Consider the following 19,255-nt stretch of genomic DNA (forward strand, 5'->3'; position numbering starts at 1 on the left):
ATTCAGCAAATATCTCTCATGTTGTTACTGTTGTACCCTGCCATTCATACATGCCATTGTTGGTGTCCCTTATATCGAAAGCATGCTCTAGACTCAGGCATCCATTGCGCCTATTTGTATACCAACTGAAAATTCCAGGGAACGTGTTTGGGCTCGTCTTTGTCCAGTGTTCCTTCAATAAATCACAATCACACTTTCCTACAGACAAGTTAGAAAAGCTTGACCACAAATGCTCTGTGGCATTTCAACAGACATGCATTTTTCTATCATAAAAAAAACTTGAGGTGGTCTTTCATACCTCTTGTCTGTAACATAAAAGCTGTCGTTGCAGTGTCAGACCGGGTGTGTTCTGCTCCCCAGGTGGATAGCACCATGGGTCTGTCTCTCCCTTTCATTCTGTGGCCATGCTGGGAAAAGTGTATATTCCCTACTGAGAACTTAATTTCCCCAAAACCTCACATGGGCAGTGGCAGAGAGGAGCCACTTTTATGTTGGTCTTGTCAACCTTCACACGGTTCAACAGGTACTTTTGAGTATCTCGTTTTGGGAGTTTTTCCCTGCAAGGTCTCAAACTAGGATAATAGTTGCATGCCACTGCTGATTCTGCTCAACACCTTTCATAGAATAGATTTTGATGTGTTGTTTCTCCCCAGGTCTCCAGCTTGTACCTGTATGACAGTGTGCTGATGTTGGCCAACGCCTTCTACAGTAAGCTGGAGGACAGGAAGTGGCATAGCATGGCCAGTCTGAACTGCATGAGGAAGTCCACCAAGCCTTGGAATGGAGGCTGGTCTATGCTGGACACCATCCAGAAGGTAGGGCACCACACGACATTGCAGACTAAGTCATATTACATAGAAATGGATTCCTTTCGTTCTCATGTGGCATTCTCCTCACATGTATCTAAGCTCTTTGAAAACAGATATACAAGGAGAATGAGTCCGTCTTTTGTTTATCCATATTAACAAAATATTGGAACAAAATGTACTTGATTACATCAATTTAGAGGCTGTGATTTAACACTTCATAAAATGAATCATTTATAAATGAACAAAAGTGTTTTCATGAAAATGTTAAAAAAATAAACCACTTATTGTAATAATAATGGTTCTCTTTTGAAGTCATGATGACTAATCACAATTTCACTCAACCACTCACTTCCAATTTAGTAATTTAGCAGACGCTCTTATCCAGAGCGACTTACAGTAGTGAGGGCATTCATTTGTTTGTACTTTTATGTATTGGTCCCCCATGGGAATTGAACCCACCACCCTGGCATTGCAAGCACCATCAAATCAAATCAAATGTTATTTGTCACCAGCGCCTAATACAACAGGTGTAGACCTTACTGTGCAATGCTTACTTACAAGCCCTTAACCAACACTGCAGTTTTAATAAAAATAAAAGTTTAGAAAAATATTTACTGAATAAACTAAAGTTAAAAATAAAAGAGCAACAATACAATAACAATAATGAAGTTACCGGTACAGAGTCAATGTGCGGGGGTACAGGTTAGTCGTGGTGATTAAGGTAATATGTACATGTAGGTAGGGGTAAAGTGACTATGCATAGATAATAAGCAGTGAGTAGCAGCAGCGTAAAAAAAAAGGGCAGCGGGGTGGTCAATACAAATAGTCCAGGTAGCCATTTGATTAATTAGCTGTTCAGAAGCCTTATGGCTTGGGCATAGAAGTTGTTAAGAAGCCTTTTGGACCTAGACTTGGCGCTCCGGTTCCGCTTGCTGTGCGGTAGCAGAGAGACCAGTCTATGAATAGGGTGGCTGGAGTCTTTCGCAATTTTTATGGACTTCCTCTGACACCGCCTTGTATAGAGTTCCTGGATGGCAGGAAGCTTGGCCCCAGTGATGTACTGGGCCGTACGCACTACCTCTGTAGTGCCTTGCGGTCGGAGGCCGAGCAGTTGCCATACCATACCAGGCGGTGATGCAAACAGTCAGGATGCTCTCGATGGTGCAGTTGTATAACCTTTTGAGGATCTGAGGACCCATGCCAAATCTTTTCAGTCTCCTGAGGGGGAATAGGCTTTGTCATGCCCTCTTCACGACTGTCTTGGTGTGTTTGGACCATTCTAGTTTGTTGGTGATGTGGACACCAAGGAACTTGAAGCTCTCAATCTGCTCCATTGCAGCCCCGTCGATGAGAATGGGGGCGTGCTCGGCCCTCCTTTTCATGTAGTCCTCGATCATCTTTACCAACTGAGCCATTTGCACTTACTTTGCACATCATCAAACACACGTCATTTTGCACCCCTTTTACTAAAGTAGATGTCCCTATCAGCACATGTTCTTATCATTGACTTACAATCAGGTTCTTAATGTTATGTATGGGGATTGAGCTGGTAACCTTGGTCCAGCTAGTACTATATTATAGGCCGTTCAGTATGAGTGTATAAAGTATCCTGGCCAAACCACCTCATTTGGATGGTTCTTGATCCATTGGTACTAATGCATAGGTTCTGTTGTAGTGGACTTCACAGAAATGTTCAGCAATCAACTTAGATGATTGCTGAACATGTTATAGACCACTCAAAGCATATTAAAGCGTTGAACATTCCTAGGTTCCTGCCTTCTAGGGAGGCATTGTTTGCTCTATGGGGTTTTAGGCTGGGTATCTGTAAAGCACTTTGTGACAATTGCTGATGCAAAAAAGGGCTTTATAAAATACAGTACATTTGATTTTTGATTGATTGATTAGAGACCACTTAAAATATCCTTGTTATTATGCTGTTGCCATAGAGACGGATCACCGGGCTCACAGGAATGATGGACTTCCGTGCAGGAGGTTCCAACTCTCACGTCCAGTTTGAGATCCTGGGGACCAGCTACAGTGAGACGTTTGGTAAAGATGTCAAACGGGTGAGTCAATATTGAACAACGCAAATGGACAAACTGTTTGTCATATTGATACGTTTTGTTTCGGGTCATGAAAGAAAATACGCAATCAAACTGTGTATTGGGCCATGTCTGCTTTCAGTGGGGTTCCATAACATACCTGTCAGCACATACAGTGCCTTCAGAAAGTATTCACACCGCTTGACGTTTTACACATTTTGTTGTGTTTTAGCCGGAATTAAAAATGTATTAACTTAAGATTGTTGGTCACTGGCATATACACAATACACCATAATGGCAAAGTGGAATTATGTATTTCAAATGTTTTACAAATGAATTACAAATGAAAAGTTGAAATGTCTTGAGTCAATAAGTATTCAACCTCTTTGTTATGGCAAGCCTAAATAAGTTCAGGAGTAAAAATTGCTTAACAAGTCACATAATAAGTTGTATGGACACTGTGTGCAATAATAGTGTTTAACATGATATTTGAATGACTACCTCTTCTCTGTACCCCACACATACAATTATCTGTAAGGTCCCTCAGTCGAGCAGTGAAATTCAAACACAGATTCCAAGAAGACAGTGAATGTTCCTGAGTGGCCGAGTTACAGTTTTGACTTAAATCTGCTATAAAATCTATGGAAAGACCTGAAAATGACTGTCAAGCAATGATCAACAACCAATTTGACAGAGCTTGAATAATTTAGAAAAGAATAATGGGCAAATGTTGCGCAATCCAGGTGAGACTTACCCAGAAAGACTCACAGCTGTAATCACTACCAAAGGTGCTTATACAAAGTATTGACTCAGGGTTGTGAGTACTTATGTAAATTAGATATTTCTGCATTTCATTTTCAATAGAATTTTGAATTCAGCCTGTAACACAGCAAAATGTGGAAGAAGGCAAGGTGTATGAATGTAGTTGTCACGTGTCAGGAGGAAGAGTGCCCTCTACTGGAGATCTCCATCAGGTAGCTGAGACCAAGATAATTATACCAGCTTAAAGAGATACATACTATGTTCTGCAGATACAGTGTAGTACAGTGTTTCAATAGCTATCACAGACTTACTTCTGATACTCATTAGTGGGTCAGTATCTCAATTGGAAGAGCCACAAGAGGAAATTAGACAACATTAATTTGATTTGGAGACCAAACATCAAGGAATGTATTTTTGGTTTGTGTGTGTGTGTGTGTGTGTGTGTGTGTGTGTGTGTGTGTGTGTGTGTGTGTGTGTGTGTGTGTGTGTGTGTGTGTGTGTGTGTGTGTGTGTGTGTGTGTGTGTGTGTGTGTGTGTGTGTGTGTGTGTGTGTGTGTGTGTGTGTAGGGAGGTCTTTCTGAATATATTTTTCAATCCCATGGTTACCTTTGTGTCTCAACTGGGATAAAACGATGGGACGGTGTACGAAAACGAACTAACCCTAACCAGAAAATTCTATGCTTTGTTTGTGTGTACTGTGAGAGTTGTTTGCTGTTGGTTCAGTCACAAAATTACTGCAGAATAAAGAGGAAATTAGTTTACTGGCAATCTATGTGGAGCAGGGAGAGACTGGGCGCTGTAATGAAGATTTAATCACTAGACTACCTAACTGGAGTTATGAAGCTAATTCATCATAATATGGCCATTAGCAAATGCGGAACTCACACACACTCACTCTCATGCTCACACACACACACACACACACACACACACACACACACACACACACACACACACACACACACACACACACACACACACACACACACACACACACACACAGTATAGGTAAAAAAATATATATGTATATTTCTATTTTATGCACTTTGAGATTATTCTGTATAATGAAATGCGCTTTGCAAATGTAATCAATTATTATTATTGTTACATGCATACTACACACATGGTCAGATGAGGACACTACCTGTGCTGAAAAACAGGTGCAGACACATAAGAGACAGCATGCAGAGAACACACAAACACTGGAACACTGGTTTCTTGAAATCATTAGAGGCAGGGCAACGGGAGGGTCAGCTAATGGCATGCCAGATGCATTCAGTGTTGTTGTTCATTATCAGTATTCCTGTCTGCCTTCCTCTAGCAGTATGACCATTTACTGGGGACAATAGACACAAACACAAGTAGCTCTCCTTTTTCCCCTTTAATGGCCGGTTCATATGTTCCTGGGGCCTCATTTGTCAATCATGCGTAGGCAATCATTTGTGCGTAAAACATGCGTGGGATCATTTCCATGCAAAGTGTGAGATTTATGAATATGAACGTTTGCTTGGTCATGCACATCCATGACCATACACACGCACAGTGCCAAGTGGTGGAATAAGTGAATGGCTTGTCAAGCGTAGGATGGGGTAAATACAGTGCATTCTGAAAGTATTCAGACCCTTTGACTTTTTCCAAATGTTGTTTCGTTACTGTCTTATTCAAAAATGGATCAAATACAATACCCCATAATGACAAAGTGAAAACAGGTTTTTAGAAATGTTTGTAAATGTATTAAAAATAAAAAAACAGAAATACCTTATTTACGTAAGTATTCAGTCCCTTTGCTATGAGACTCGAAATTTAGCTTAGGTGCATCCTGTTTCCATTGATCATCCTTGAGATGTTTCTACGACTTGATTGGGGTCCACCTGTGGTAAATCCAATTGATTGGACATGATATAGAAAGACACACGGACTTGAACCCGATCTAACATCTCTGGAGAGACCTGAAAATAGCTGTGCAGCGACACCCATCGAACCTGACAGAGCTTGAGAGGATCTGCAGAGAAGAATGGGAGAAACTCCTAACGTACAGGTGTGCCAAGCTTGTAGCATCATACCCAAGAAGACTCGAGGCTGTAATTGCTGCCAAAGGTGCTTCAAAAAACTACTGCGTAAAGGGTCTGAATACTTATGTAAATGTGATATTTAAGTTTCTTATTTTGAATACCTTTGCAGAAATGTCTAAAAAACTGTTTATGCTTTGTTATTATGTGGTATTGTGTGTAGATTCATGAGGGGAAAAAACAATTTAATCAATTTTAGAATAAGGCTCTAACATAACAAAATGTGGAAAAAGTCTGAATACTTTTCAAATGCACAGTATATATTGAAAATGCCTGAAATTGTAGAGTAATAATTAAATAATATTTAAATGTCATTGTATTTCCATTGTGAATTCATGCAACATATCTTGACAGTCATATCATTTGACCACATCAGTGTATTTCTTCCAATAATAATCCATATAAAGTACAGTATTTGTTTTAATTAGAGACACATGTGTAAGTGAAACACCACTATAAAAGCCTGAGATAATGGGAAATCGAATGAGAGGCTGATCTTGCTCTGTTGGAAGATTTGGCACACTCTGCATTTCCCAGAGAGAGTGTTTTTAGAGACAGGTGGGACTTTGTTTTGCAGAAAGTATAGATTGGCTCATCAGATATCATTTCCCAAAACCAATCTTATAGGATTTTTGCGAGGGTTTGAGACCTACTTTAAAAAGGCAAACACATGCACATTCAAGTGATCTCCACCCTCAGGTTTTTGGCAACGGACACCTTTTAGCGGGAGTTTGCCGATCGGCATCTCACAGCCCTCGATTAGCCAATGTTTTGGATGCAATCATCAGCAAAAGGAACTGTAAATTACAATTTCCATGCACCATCGCACAACAGGTTGAAGTCAAGAGGAGTTTCTTTGCCATCCATGGGTTCCCAAATATGAACGGAGCAGTAGACGACACCAACATCACCATAGGAGCACCATCCCAAAACGAGTTCAACAGAACAGGCCACTCAATGTGCAGGTCATATGTTATGTGATGTGCAAAAGATTGCAAATGACGCTGTTGAACGTGGTGGCAATGTGGCCAGGTGGTACACATGATTCGTTCATTCTGCAGAACAGCAAAATCTGCCATTTTTTGTTTGTGACTTTGTATTTCATCGTACGGCGTTGTATATTCCCAACATGGTTTAAAGAGAGGATTTTTTCCATAAATGATTAATTAGGGGTGTTTCAAAATGCAAATAGCCAAGGTCGCGCACAGAGCACCAAGGCTGAGAACAATTGGTATTTATCAATGGTTATCTCTTACCGGTGTGGGTATGACGCTCAAAGGAATGTTTGATACAAATTTCTAAATTCCCTTCACAAGTAGTATTTCAAAATAGTTTCTACACAATATTGGTCAATGAGGCCCCTGGTGATGAGTGTGGGATTGATGCAGCTTTCTCACGTCAGACATCACAAACAACATAGTCTCACTTTGGAAAATAATATTTTGAAAATAATGTCAAGTAGGATCTAAGGACATTATCGTGTTACTTTTCTGGTCCTCTCGGTTACCTCTCTTACATCATCATTTATCTGCATTCAATCCATTGTTTCAATGGCCTGATGCCTCTCAGTTGAAGCGACTATTGGGGTCTGAACCAAATGAAGACTGAAATACTATTTCCTAGTTGCTACATGTACACTTTCCTCTAGCTATCGCTCAGTGCTGCTGATCGATGTATGTTGTGGTTCTTGTTTCTAATTTCAACTTGTATTCAGTCAGCAGATTTAGTTAATGAGTTCCTACTCATGTTTCTCATTTAAAAAGCTATTCATTTGTCTGTTATTCCTCCTGAATACATATCGTACACAGATAGAAATAGACAGGAAGAAAAACAGATGAAAAGAGAGAGTGAGTGTAAGAAAAAGAAGTCCCTTAGGTAACATAGGACTTCCATCGTAGCCATATGCCATGACCCTCATTGGCTCGTCTCTGAGCGATGTAATCTTCGCAGGGAAGTCGAGAGGTAATCTCTCTTTACCACCCTCTCTTTCTCTCTCTCGCATTCCTTCCCTCTCTTATTCTCTATTACCATCTAACGCAGAGATAGAGTAGTGAAGGCTCGTGGGAGGCTAGAATGACAGACAGGCGCCACATCTGCCTGTCTCTGCTTTGGAGCTCTTTAAAATGTAATTTTTTATGCTAAGATTGTTTATCATATATACCGGGGGGGGTGGGGTAAAGCTTCAGACCCCGCCCCATCGTTTTATCCCAGTTAAGGGACACAAAGGTAACCATGGGACTAAAAAGATTCAGAAAGACCTGTCTACGCACACACACACACACTGCATGGCAGACTACGAGGGAGTAAATTAGGATCTTGGTGGTGTGATGGGGATGTCGATATGTAAACATCAGGCTTTTGGTGCTGATGGTGGAAATAGCTCAAACAAAGCAAAGTGTTTTAATGAGGCCTTTTGGAGGGGACTGTGAAAATGAACAGTATATTCCCTTGCAAACTTGGAACTGATGCTGAAGATCATTATGTAGTTTTGAGTGTAAGGTGTTTTGACATCCTTTGCATAGTTCAGTGTTGTGGAGTTCTGTTATGGAGAGTTATAAACTAGATAAGCCTGCAGTTACCATATCAGTTTCAATAGCTGTCATAAACTATAGTCGTCACAGCAGCATTTCCTTTCCAAGAAGAAGAACATTACAAAATCATTAGTAATTTATTCATTTGTGTTTCTCTACTTTTCTTAATTCAAAAGGCAATCGCACATCTGAGTAACCTTCGTTGCAGGTGTATGGTAACAGTTGAATAAGATGAGAAAAAAGAAGAAACCCGCACACTACTCTTGCGAGTATCACTGCTCTTCATTAAGCTTTATGTATCGGCCTCAAGGCCTTCGTCAGAGCTTTTCTTGAAATATAATCCTATATGGAGAAAAAATCATGCTAGATCAAAGTTAGTCAAGACACACGCGGGCATGCGAGTGCACTCTAAATGTATTGTAACGTGTTACAAATAAACAAGTCTATTGAAAACAGTTTTAGACATTACAGTACATCTTGTAGCGTTCTTATCTCCTTTATGTGTTATCTGCATGTCACAAAGGACATGGTTGTGTTCTTTTGTATGACCTTTGTATGCGGAGCTTTGTGTAGTAGAAGTCTTTAGTAAAGGGCCTGGAGAGAGTTCTCTGTGGTCCCCAGAGGACCTGTCCACTCATGGGGAAAATAGCCCCATGTGAAGCAGGGAGAAAGCAGTGACATTTAGCGTGTGCACACACACACACACACACACACACACACACACGCACACGCACACACACACACACACGCACACGCACACACACACACACACACACACACACACACACACACACACACACACACACACACACAGCGCACAAGCACACAAGGACCAAATGAATACGGACGTGTTTGACTAGATTGTTATAGACGTTGACCAGGTGCAAAGACAAGCTGATCTTCATTATCATACTTTTTAATTTAATTAAAAAGTGTATTTCACCTTTATTTAACCAGGTAGGCCAGTTGAAAACAAGTTTTCATTTGCAACTGTGACCTGGCCAAGATAAAGCAAAGCAGTGTGACAAAAACAACAACACAGAGTTACACATAAACAAACGTACAGTCAATAACAGAATAGAAAAAAATCTATGTACAGTGTGTGCAAATGTAGAAGAGTAGGGAGATAAGGCAATAAATAGGCCATAGAGGTGAAATAATTACAATTTAGCATTAACACTGGAGTGATAGATGTGCAGATGATGATGTGCAAGTAGAGATACTGGGGTGCAAAAGAGCAAGAAGATAAATAACAATATGGGGATGCGGTAGTTGGGTGTGCTATTTACAGATTGGCTGTGTACAGGTACAGTGATCGGTAAGCTGCACTGACAGCTGATGCTTAAACTTACCGAATGTTGCTATCTGGCAGGTAGCTTAGCGAATAAGAGCGTTGGGCCAGTAACCAAAAGGTTGCTGGTTTGCATCCCTGAGCCGACTAGATGGAAAATCTGTTGATGTGCCCCCGAGCAAGGCACTTAACCCTAATTGCTCCTATATGTCTCTCTGGATAATGACTAAAATGTCTAATATCCCACCCACACACCAAATGAATTCCCTATAGAAACACAGCAAGATCATTACACTGTCTTTGGAAGTCAGAGAAGCAATCAGACTTTCTTTGTACAGTGATTAAGTATGAGTAAGTTTTGCAGCATAATCTGAAGGTCTTCAAGAAGAAGCAGAGGCTGGACCATTAGAAAGCAGTTTTGAGGGATAAAGGAACATCAGATCATCACTATCCCGTTGTCTGACTTTTCTATTTGGACATACAGTAGTGTTTGTACACTGACAGAGTGTGTTCTGTCCTCAATGTATTGACATTGATCGCTAGATGTTTCTGTTTAGGCTTACATTGGCGGTAAACGATAGACAAAGGCTTCTCACAGAATCCACATTACTGGCATTGATCCTGCTTTGTACACTGCACAGTAGGCATATATAAACAAATGTGTTTACCCAAAGTATACTTTCATTGAAACATTCTTACCATGCTTTCCACAAGCACTGATACAGTATACAGTGCCTTCGGAAAGTATTCAGGCCCATGGACTTTTTCCACATTTTGTGACGTTACAGCCTTATTAAAAAAAATTAATCTCAGCAATCTTCACACAATACCCCATAATGAGAAAGCGAAAACAGGTTTTTAGAATTTTTTGCAAATGTATTACAAATAAAAAACAGATACCTTATTTACATAAGTATTCAGACTCGAAATTGAGCTCAGGTGCATCCTGTTTCCATTGATCATCCTTGAGATGTTTCTATAAATTGATTAGAATCCACCTGTGGTCACATCAATTGATTGGAACTTGGAAAGGCACACACCTCTCTATATAAAGTCCCACAGTTGACAGTGTATGTCAGAGCAAAAAACAAGCCATGAGGTCGAAGGGATTGTCTGTAGAGCTCTGAGACAGGTTTGTGTCGAGGCACAGATCTGGGGAAGAGTACCAAAAATGTTGGCAGCATTGAAGGTCCCCAATAACACAATGCCCCCCGTCATTCTTAGATGGAAGAAGTTTGCAACCACCAAGACTCTTCCTGAGCAATAGGGGGAGATGGGGGTTGGTCAGGGTGGTGACCAAAACCCCGATGGAGATGGGAGAACCTTCCAGAAGGACAACCATCTCTGCAGCACTCCACCCATCAGGCCTTTATGGTAGAGTGGCCAGACGGATGCCACTCCTCAGTAAAAGGCACATGACAGCCTGCTTGGAGTTTGCCAAAAGGCACCTAAAGACTCTCAGACCATAAGAAACAAGATTCTCTAGTCTGATGAAACCAAGAGAACTCTTTGGCCTCAATGCCAAGTGTCATGTCTGTAGGAAACCTGGCACCATCCCTACGGTGAAGCATGGTGGTGGCAGAATCATGCTGTGGGGATGTTTTTCAGAGGAAGGGACTGGGAGACTTGTCAGGATCGAGGCAAAGATGAACGGAGAAAAGTACAGAGAGATCCTTGATGAAAACCTGCTCCAGAGTGCTCAGGACCTCAGACTGGGATGAAGGTTCACCTTCCAACAGGACAACCACCCTAAGCACACAGCCAAGACAAGTCTCTGCATGTCCTTGAGTGGCCCAGCCAGAGCCCGGACTTGAACCCGATCGAACATCTCTGGAGAGACCTGAAAATAGCGGTGCAGGGACTCTCCCCATCCAACCTGACAGAGCTTGAGATGAACTGCAGAGACGAATGGGAGAAACTTCCCATATATAGGTGTGCCAAGCTTGTAGCGTCATACCCAAGAAGACTGGAGGCTGTAATCACTGCCAAAGGTGCTTCAACAAAGTACTGAGTAAATGGTCTGAATACTTATGTAAATGTGTTATTTCAGTGTTATTTTTCTTATTTTTAATAAATTAGGAAACATTTCTAAAAACCTGTTTTTGCTTGTTATTATGGGGGTATTGTGTATAGATTGATGATAAAAAAAATTTTTTAGAACAAGTCTGTAACCTAAGAAAATATGGAAAAAGTCAAGGGGTCAGAATACTTTCCGAATGCACTGTATACACAGCATGAAAAACCTGGCTTTTCAAACTACGCAAATAGATGTTTTTTCCTTCCTCTTTTTTTCTCGCTCTTTCAAACCCAACAAATCATGTTCAATTTGAGAGAAAAAGAAACAGGGAATGAGCGAGGGAGCACTCAATATTTCATAACGCTATCAGCCTTCAAAGTTTAGAGTTGGGCTTGTGATGAAATCCCCAAGTCTTAAAATAACTCATGGCTAAAAGTTTTGATCTCCCATTCCTCTTTCTTGTTCTCCTCTCCAGGGTTACTGAAGTCCTTCGTTGTGAATAGAAGTTGTAAGGTCTCCTGCACTGGGAGGTCCGCTCTGTTGCACAGGGTTTTACGCCATCCAGACAATAGACAACACCACAGTATACGATTGTGTGTCATATTAAAGCAGGGAAGGATCTCTTTTATTGGCACAGAGCAAAGACTCCCAGAGTCTTAACTGACCTTTTTTATGAATGGGTTTGTGTGAATAGTGGACTACTGGGAATAGCGCTAAAAGGGATTAACTGCGTGAAATTAAGTTTTACTGTAATGAGTTAATACATTCATTTAAATGTCCTAGTCTGATAGAAAGTGGAAGAAAGTATGTGATTGGAACAAACCCAACAAACCAAATAAAAAAATATATAAACATAATTTGAAACAAGCTAGTAACAAAACTGTTTTATATGAGTTTTGAAACATTCAGCCCACCATTATTGTAATAGCCTGTAGGCAGCAGGAAGGCCATGTAGAGAGGGCATGCTGCATATGGAAGACTGAGCTATGCTCTGTGTAGATACAGTCCTGGTGTCTGGCCTGAGGCCAGCTCTCTTGTCCTGTCAGCTTGGTCCCTGGGTTGCTACCAAAGAGCTGTCAGTTCTTTGTCCAGCTAGCAACTGTGATTAAGAACTTAACAGTAAAGACAACTTCTACTTCCCCAGTGAGGTGCAAAGGTAGCCAGAATAGAGCGAGGGTTGGGATTCGTGAGGGGATTGGGATTCAGTGAGGTGGTTAAACCAATGGGATGTGTGTTATCTGCTTTCATTGGCTGTCATTCTGTCAAACTGGCATTCATGTCATTGTATTAGTTGCATAAGACATTGAGTTGCACTAGCTGAAGCACAATGAAGGACGAGGATTTGTTTCCGTGAAAGATTTGAGAAATAACTTTCACACAGTAGATGTTGTATTTTCTTCTCAGATGAACATAATAATGTTTCTGTTTTATTTGTAACCCTTGCAGTGCATTGTCGTTGGCACCACCGACAATGTCTACATCATTATCTCCGTTCCCATCGTCGTTATCATCACCATCATCAATGTCATCACCACCAACTCTAACAATCAGCGTCTATTGCCATGATATGTTGCTCAGTCCGTACTCCCTCAGTATGGTTGCAAGCTGTGCGGCTGATGTAGCATTTAGATAGAGGACCCTGTTACTATGCTAGAGGCAGCACTTGTTGCCTTGGTGACCAGCTCATCTATTTGTATGGCCAGTTCCCTGTGCTTCTTAAAAGTGAGTGAGTCATGTGTGCCAACTATGGTGATTAGACTTGTCATCACACACCAATTTGTGTTTTCACTGAAGATAATAGATTGTGTAATTATATTGCTGACACTCTCTCCCTCTCCCTTCTTGTCTCCCTTTCCCTTTCTCTCTCTCTCAGTTGGCAACTTGGGACTCAACTCGTGGGCTAAATGGTAGTCTAAAGGAGAGTCGGATAGAAAACGGCATGCAAGGAGTGACGGTCAAAGTTGTAACATTACTGGTAAGTGCTTTCTCCCTACCAACTCACTGCCAACTCACTGCCAACTCAATGTCATCTCACTACCAACTCAATACCAACTGTCGACTTTGATGCTATACTCCACCAGGTTACTATGTCATTTCTTGTGTAGTAGGATTAGGACATAATGTGAGGTCTTCTTCTCCATCTGGCTCTGTAGATCTACGAAAAGGCCGACCCTAGCCTTTTGAGGGCCCGAAGCAACATTTTAGTGGCCAAAAATGGCCATTTTGCCTTAGGGTAGAGAGACATTTTTGCACTTTTATAGCTAATTTCCTGCAGTTATTCTACACATTTTGCCATGACTTATGCCATGTTAATATGATATCTGAGTGAGAGTGACTAACAAAATCAATGGGGGACCTCCAGAGGTCAGGGCCCCTGGGCATGTGCCCTGCTTTCGGAATTCAACCATCATTACTACAAGTTTGTGGCGAAATCCTGCACTTCTGCACATCCTGCACCACTTTAGGAGCACACGAGCTGTCAGGTAGGAGGAAATAAATATAGCTCTTCCGTCTCTGTGTGATAGCTCTCAGTTGGCATGGCAGTTTTGACGGTGTGTGCAACTCTTTGCAGAAGTCTTGTGTATTTTCGCCGCACTTAGTTTATGAAAGTTTTAAGTCAGATCGCCGTGTACAGCTCTACTGTGTGTTTAGAATCTGTTGGGACCGCTCTTTCCATTGATTGCATGGATTGTTAGCAACATTGTTGTGGAGTTTTTATGAGACAAACTAAACTATCCAAAGAGTGTGTCAGGTGGAGGAAGGTACGAATAAAGCTTCAACACTGGAGCAGCCTTCAACAGCTAAGCCCTCTCTCGCACTCTCTATTTCTCTCTACAGTCTTTTACTTTTTTGTATTTTTTTATTTTAAAAAAATTTTTTCACTGAAAAATTTTTTTCTCTCCTTTTTTTTCTTGTGCTGCTGTGGAACTTTTGCACAGCAGTACTTACTGCGTGTGAGTTTATAATTTTTTATTATTGTTTGAACTGTATTGATTTTTTGTGGGACTACTGAAATTTGGTTTACCGTAATTTCCGGACTATTAAGCGCACCTGAATATAAGCCGCACCCACTGAATTAAAAAATATATATTATTTTGAACATAAATAAGCCGCACATGTCTATAAGCCGCAGGTGCCTACCGGTACATTGAAACAAATTAACTTTACACAGGCTTTAACGAAACACGGCTTGTAACAAAAATAAATAGGCTTTAACGAAAGGAGAAACACGGCTTGTAACAAAAAATAAGAAATTAGCAGTAAGCTTTAGTTGTCTTTTTGCACTGAGTCAATTCCTCACGCTGCTGTTTCCAACGTCTTATCATCGACTCATTAAGACCAAGCTCCCGTGCAGCAGCTCTATTTCCTTTTCCAACAGCCAGATCAATCGCCTTCAACTTGAAAGCTGCATCATATGCATTTCTCCGTGTCTTTGCCATGATGAGGGTGACAAAATGACTACTGTAATCAGAATGATGGGAAGTTTGAGAGCGCTCGATTTAATCTAAACAGTAAACAAAAAAGTTGTTTGACCTCAACCCGTTCGGAATTTCATTGGTCTAATGAAAGCTTCATGCCGCCAAAAAACTGAGCACGTCACAGAATGTGTTTTTTTGGAGCAAAAAAAATTGAAAGCGGGAAAAATCCATATATTAGCCACGTCATTGTTTAAGCCACGAGGTTCAAAGCCTGGGAAAAAAGTTACGGCTTATAGTCCGGAATTTACGGTATACAGTCATGCCCCACTCACTCCTCCACTGGGAGGTAATACAGATTACTGCAAATCCTCTATGGTTGATAACTGGGTTCTTTCTGGTCAGTTGTTTCTATGAAGTTGCCTCTGAGTTGCTCTAACATTCTTATTGTATGACGTATTATTGGTTGGTTTACCTCTGTGCTGTGACTGGTGTTCATGTGGTGTGTGTTATACATTCTCTCCACTGGCTACCTGGCAAACAGGTAGCCAGATATCTATTCTCTCCAGTGGCTACCTGGCAAACAGGCTACACTAGGGCCAGTGACTGACATAACAAGAGAAAAACTGCTGATGCACAACCAAATTTCGAAATTGCACCTTGTGTATTCTACTAATCTAACCCTCAACAGTAAGTTGAGACCCCGACTGAGTTCTTAAAAACTAGCAGCCAAGGGGCCCTAAGCAATCATTTATGTCACTTAGTGGATAGAGCCGGCCCTGATCTAGGACATCAGTAAGACATAAACTCGAATCATACAGCTCTTCCTTAGCTGCTGGTCCAGTAACATTCTGTTCTCTCTCTTCACACAAGATTTACCTGCTCCATATTTATTCAAATAAGTTCTGCTCGGCTTCCTCTTGGCAGTGCCATTTAATCATGTCGTTTTTCCAGTCCACCGCAGCAGCTTTCCTCCTCAACTCACTTTTCTACCCATTCAGTTCAACCCTGACATTCTCTCCCATAAAGAAGAGCCATGGTTTACCGCAGTAAATTTAGAGTGGTATTTTCTACCTGATGAAGTGTCACATATCCACAGTAATGGGTGTTACAGGTCAACAACCACCCAGAAGACTTGTTATGAAGATGAAGTTTGACTTAGAAACTGCAGCTAGTCTTCAGAAAGTTGTCACACAAAAGTCCTAAATGAAAAAAATACTGTTCTACCTGTCGGTTGAACTGGACCAGTTAATGAAACTAGGCTGGCCTTTTTGCAAATGATGGGACTGTGATTTAATGCACACAGACACAACTCTGTAAAATGTACAGTAGTGTTTCAACTTTTGGCTACACAAAGACACTACATCTATATGTTGAGCCAAGTCATGTAGTTAAAGTTAAGTTGAACATCTAAGCCCAACGATGTTGTGTTATTTATGTTATCCAACAGGAGGATCCCTTTGTGATGGTAGCTGAGAACATCCTTGGCCAACCTAAACGCTACAAAGGCTTCTCCATCGATGTTCTGGATTCTCTGGCCAAGATTCTGGGCTTCAAGTATGAGATCTACCAGGTGGCTGATGGGAAGTATGGCTCTCCTACCTCAAACGGCTCCTGGAACGGCATGATCGGAGATCTCATCAGTAAGGTAAGTCTGTCAATCACAACTGGAGGTTGCTGTTGACTGCTCTGGGGACATCATCTTGCATATTGCTGCAGTTCTCTCAGCCATTGGTAGCTGACTGTAGCCTTGACACAGTGGAGTCCATTATAGTTTGGGCCTTCTTGGAAAGATACTTCACCGCACATGTTCTTCAGTGTGAGGGCTCGCTTTTGTGACAGATCTGTTATGGCCAAATTATGTTTGCATCAGAGTGGGCCACTATAGTCTGGCCATCAGGCTGACAGTCAGGCTGCTCCAGACAAAGCAGTCCCACCAGTGCAGGAGGGACTTCAACTCAGCAGGCTGACAATGCTAACAATAGGGGAGTGAGTGGGCAGGGGTGAGTGAGAGTGCAGGGGACAATTATATCACCCAATGGAGTAGAGAATAACCAGTAGAAATAAGACTGTTGTTGGCTTTTTTGCAATCGTTTGCACAATGTGCAAGTCCCTGTCATTTCCTGTAAGTGAGCTTGCTGCAGAGAATGTAGCCCAGGTGGGCTACTTTTCAGCCCTTCATGCTAATGATAATCTGCGGACAACATCACTTAATGGAGGGAGAATTTATCTTTGATTATGGCCTTGAGTTAGAGAGCTAGTGTTTAACCCAACAATCCAGACATATGATTTGTGTCATAGGGTCCCACTCTAGCAGCAGGTGTCCAAAACCATGGCATTATCAGAGTGGTGACAATGCTGTGAAATGAGGGGAAAACAGTTACACCAATACTGGACACGAGCAACATATGATCAGTGTACTGTAACTCTGTCATTTGAGATTAACGTTTACAATAAAACTTTACAATAAAAGGATTTAGTTGATTGCCATGTGGAATGTCTGACCTCTAAAGGTCTGTATTAGGGCCAGGGACCTCATGATACAATATTATCACAATACTTAGGTGCCAATATGATATGTATTGTGATTCTCACGATTCTATATGTATTGTGATTCTCACGCTTCTATATGTATTGTGATTCTCACGCTTCTATATGTGTTGTGATTCGATACTGCAATTTTTTGGCAATTTGATGTTCCAAACATATTGCTGACTATATGTCTGCTGCAGAGAGATGAGAGAGATCATGAGAAAACATGGTCTCATCAGTAGGAAAATAGAAATGCTGAAAACATGTTGGCTCACTGTTTAAAAAGAAGATGGATAACAAGCTATAGGATGACAAATGCAAGAGTTTTGACGAAGGTACAGCTGACTAGCGCTAGCTAACCCTACCTATAGTATAACTTCTATAGTATAACCCTACCTATAGTATAACTTCTATAGTATAACCCTACCTATAGTATAACTTCTATTGTATAACCCTACCTATAGTATAAGTTCTATAGTATAACCCTACCTATAGTATAACTTCTATAGTATAACCCTACCTATAGTATAACTTCTATAGTATAACCCTACCTATAGTATAACTTCTATAGTATAACCCTACCTATAGTATAACTTCTATAGTATAACCCTACCTATAGTATAACTTATATAGTATAACCCTACCTATAGTATAACTTCTATAGCATAACCCTACCTATAGAATAACTTCAATAGCATAACCCTACCTATAGTATAACTTCAATAGTATAACCCTACCTATAGTATAACTTCAATAGTATAACCCTACCTATAGTATAACTTCTATAGTATAAATCCTGTTGAGGACAGACGTTCCGCTAGCGGAACGCCTAGCCAATATCCAATGGAACAGTGTGGCGCGAAATACAAAAACCTCAAAAATCCAATAATTTCAATTTCTCAAAAATACGACTATTTTACACCATTTTAAAGATACACTTCTCCTTAATCCAACCACATTGTCTGATTTCAAAAAGGCTTTACAGCGAAAGCAAAACATTAGATTATGTTAGGAGAGTACATAGACCAAAATAACCACACAGCCATTTTCCAAGCAAGGACATGTGTCAATAAAACCCAAAACACAGCTAAATGAAGCACTAACCTTTGACGATCTTCATCAGATGACACTCCTAGGACATTATGATACACAATACATGTATGTTTTGTTCAATCAAGTTCATATTTATATCCAAAAACAGCATTTTACATTGGCGCGTGATGTTCAGAAAATGTATTCCCACCAAAAACTTCCGGTGAATTTACAAAAATACTCATCATAAATGTTGACAAAATACATAACAATTATTTTAAGAATTATAGATACAGAACTCCTTTATGCAACCGCTGTGTCAGATTTTAAAATAGCTTTACGGAGAAAGCACATTTTTCAATATTCTGAGTACATAGTACATTCAGACACCCGCCAAGTTCGGGGCAACCTAAACTCAGAATTAGTATTAGAAATATGCTCTTACCTTTGCTGATCTTCGTCAGAATGCACTCCCAGGACTGCTACTTCCACAAGAAATGTTTTTTTTTTTTTTTAATAATCCATAGTTATGTCCAAATACCTCCGTTTTGTTCGTGCGTTCAGGTCACTATCCAAAGGCTAATGCGCGAGCGCAATTCAAGAAAAAGTAAAAATGTTCCATTACCATACTTAGAAGCATGTCAAACGCTGTTTAAAATCAATATTTATGGTATTTTTAATGTAAAATTGCGATAATATTCCAACTGGACAATAGCGTATTCATTCAAGGAGAAAAAGAAAAAACAGCGAGCTC

General features: G+C 40.6%; 1 protein-coding gene across 2 annotated transcripts in view; it reads left to right on the forward strand.

Moving 5' to 3' along the window:
* The window catches only part of LOC106577051 (glutamate receptor ionotropic, delta-1), a 353,761-nt gene that overhangs the window by 307,056 nt on the left and 27,450 nt on the right, over positions 1-19,255 (forward strand). For both annotated transcript variants that reach the window (XM_014154750.2, XM_014154751.2), the window contains exons 7-10: positions 654-815; positions 2,756-2,875; positions 13,395-13,496; positions 16,388-16,585. In XM_014154750.2, coding sequence (XP_014010225.1) covers positions 654-815; positions 2,756-2,875; positions 13,395-13,496; positions 16,388-16,585 — 582 coding nt within the window. The remainder of the gene's footprint in view (positions 1-653; positions 816-2,755; positions 2,876-13,394; positions 13,497-16,387; positions 16,586-19,255) is intronic.

Source organism: Salmo salar, chromosome ssa18 (genome assembly GCF_905237065.1).
Source record: "Salmo salar chromosome ssa18, Ssal_v3.1, whole genome shotgun sequence".
NCBI lineage: Eukaryota > Metazoa > Chordata > Actinopteri > Salmoniformes > Salmonidae > Salmo > Salmo salar.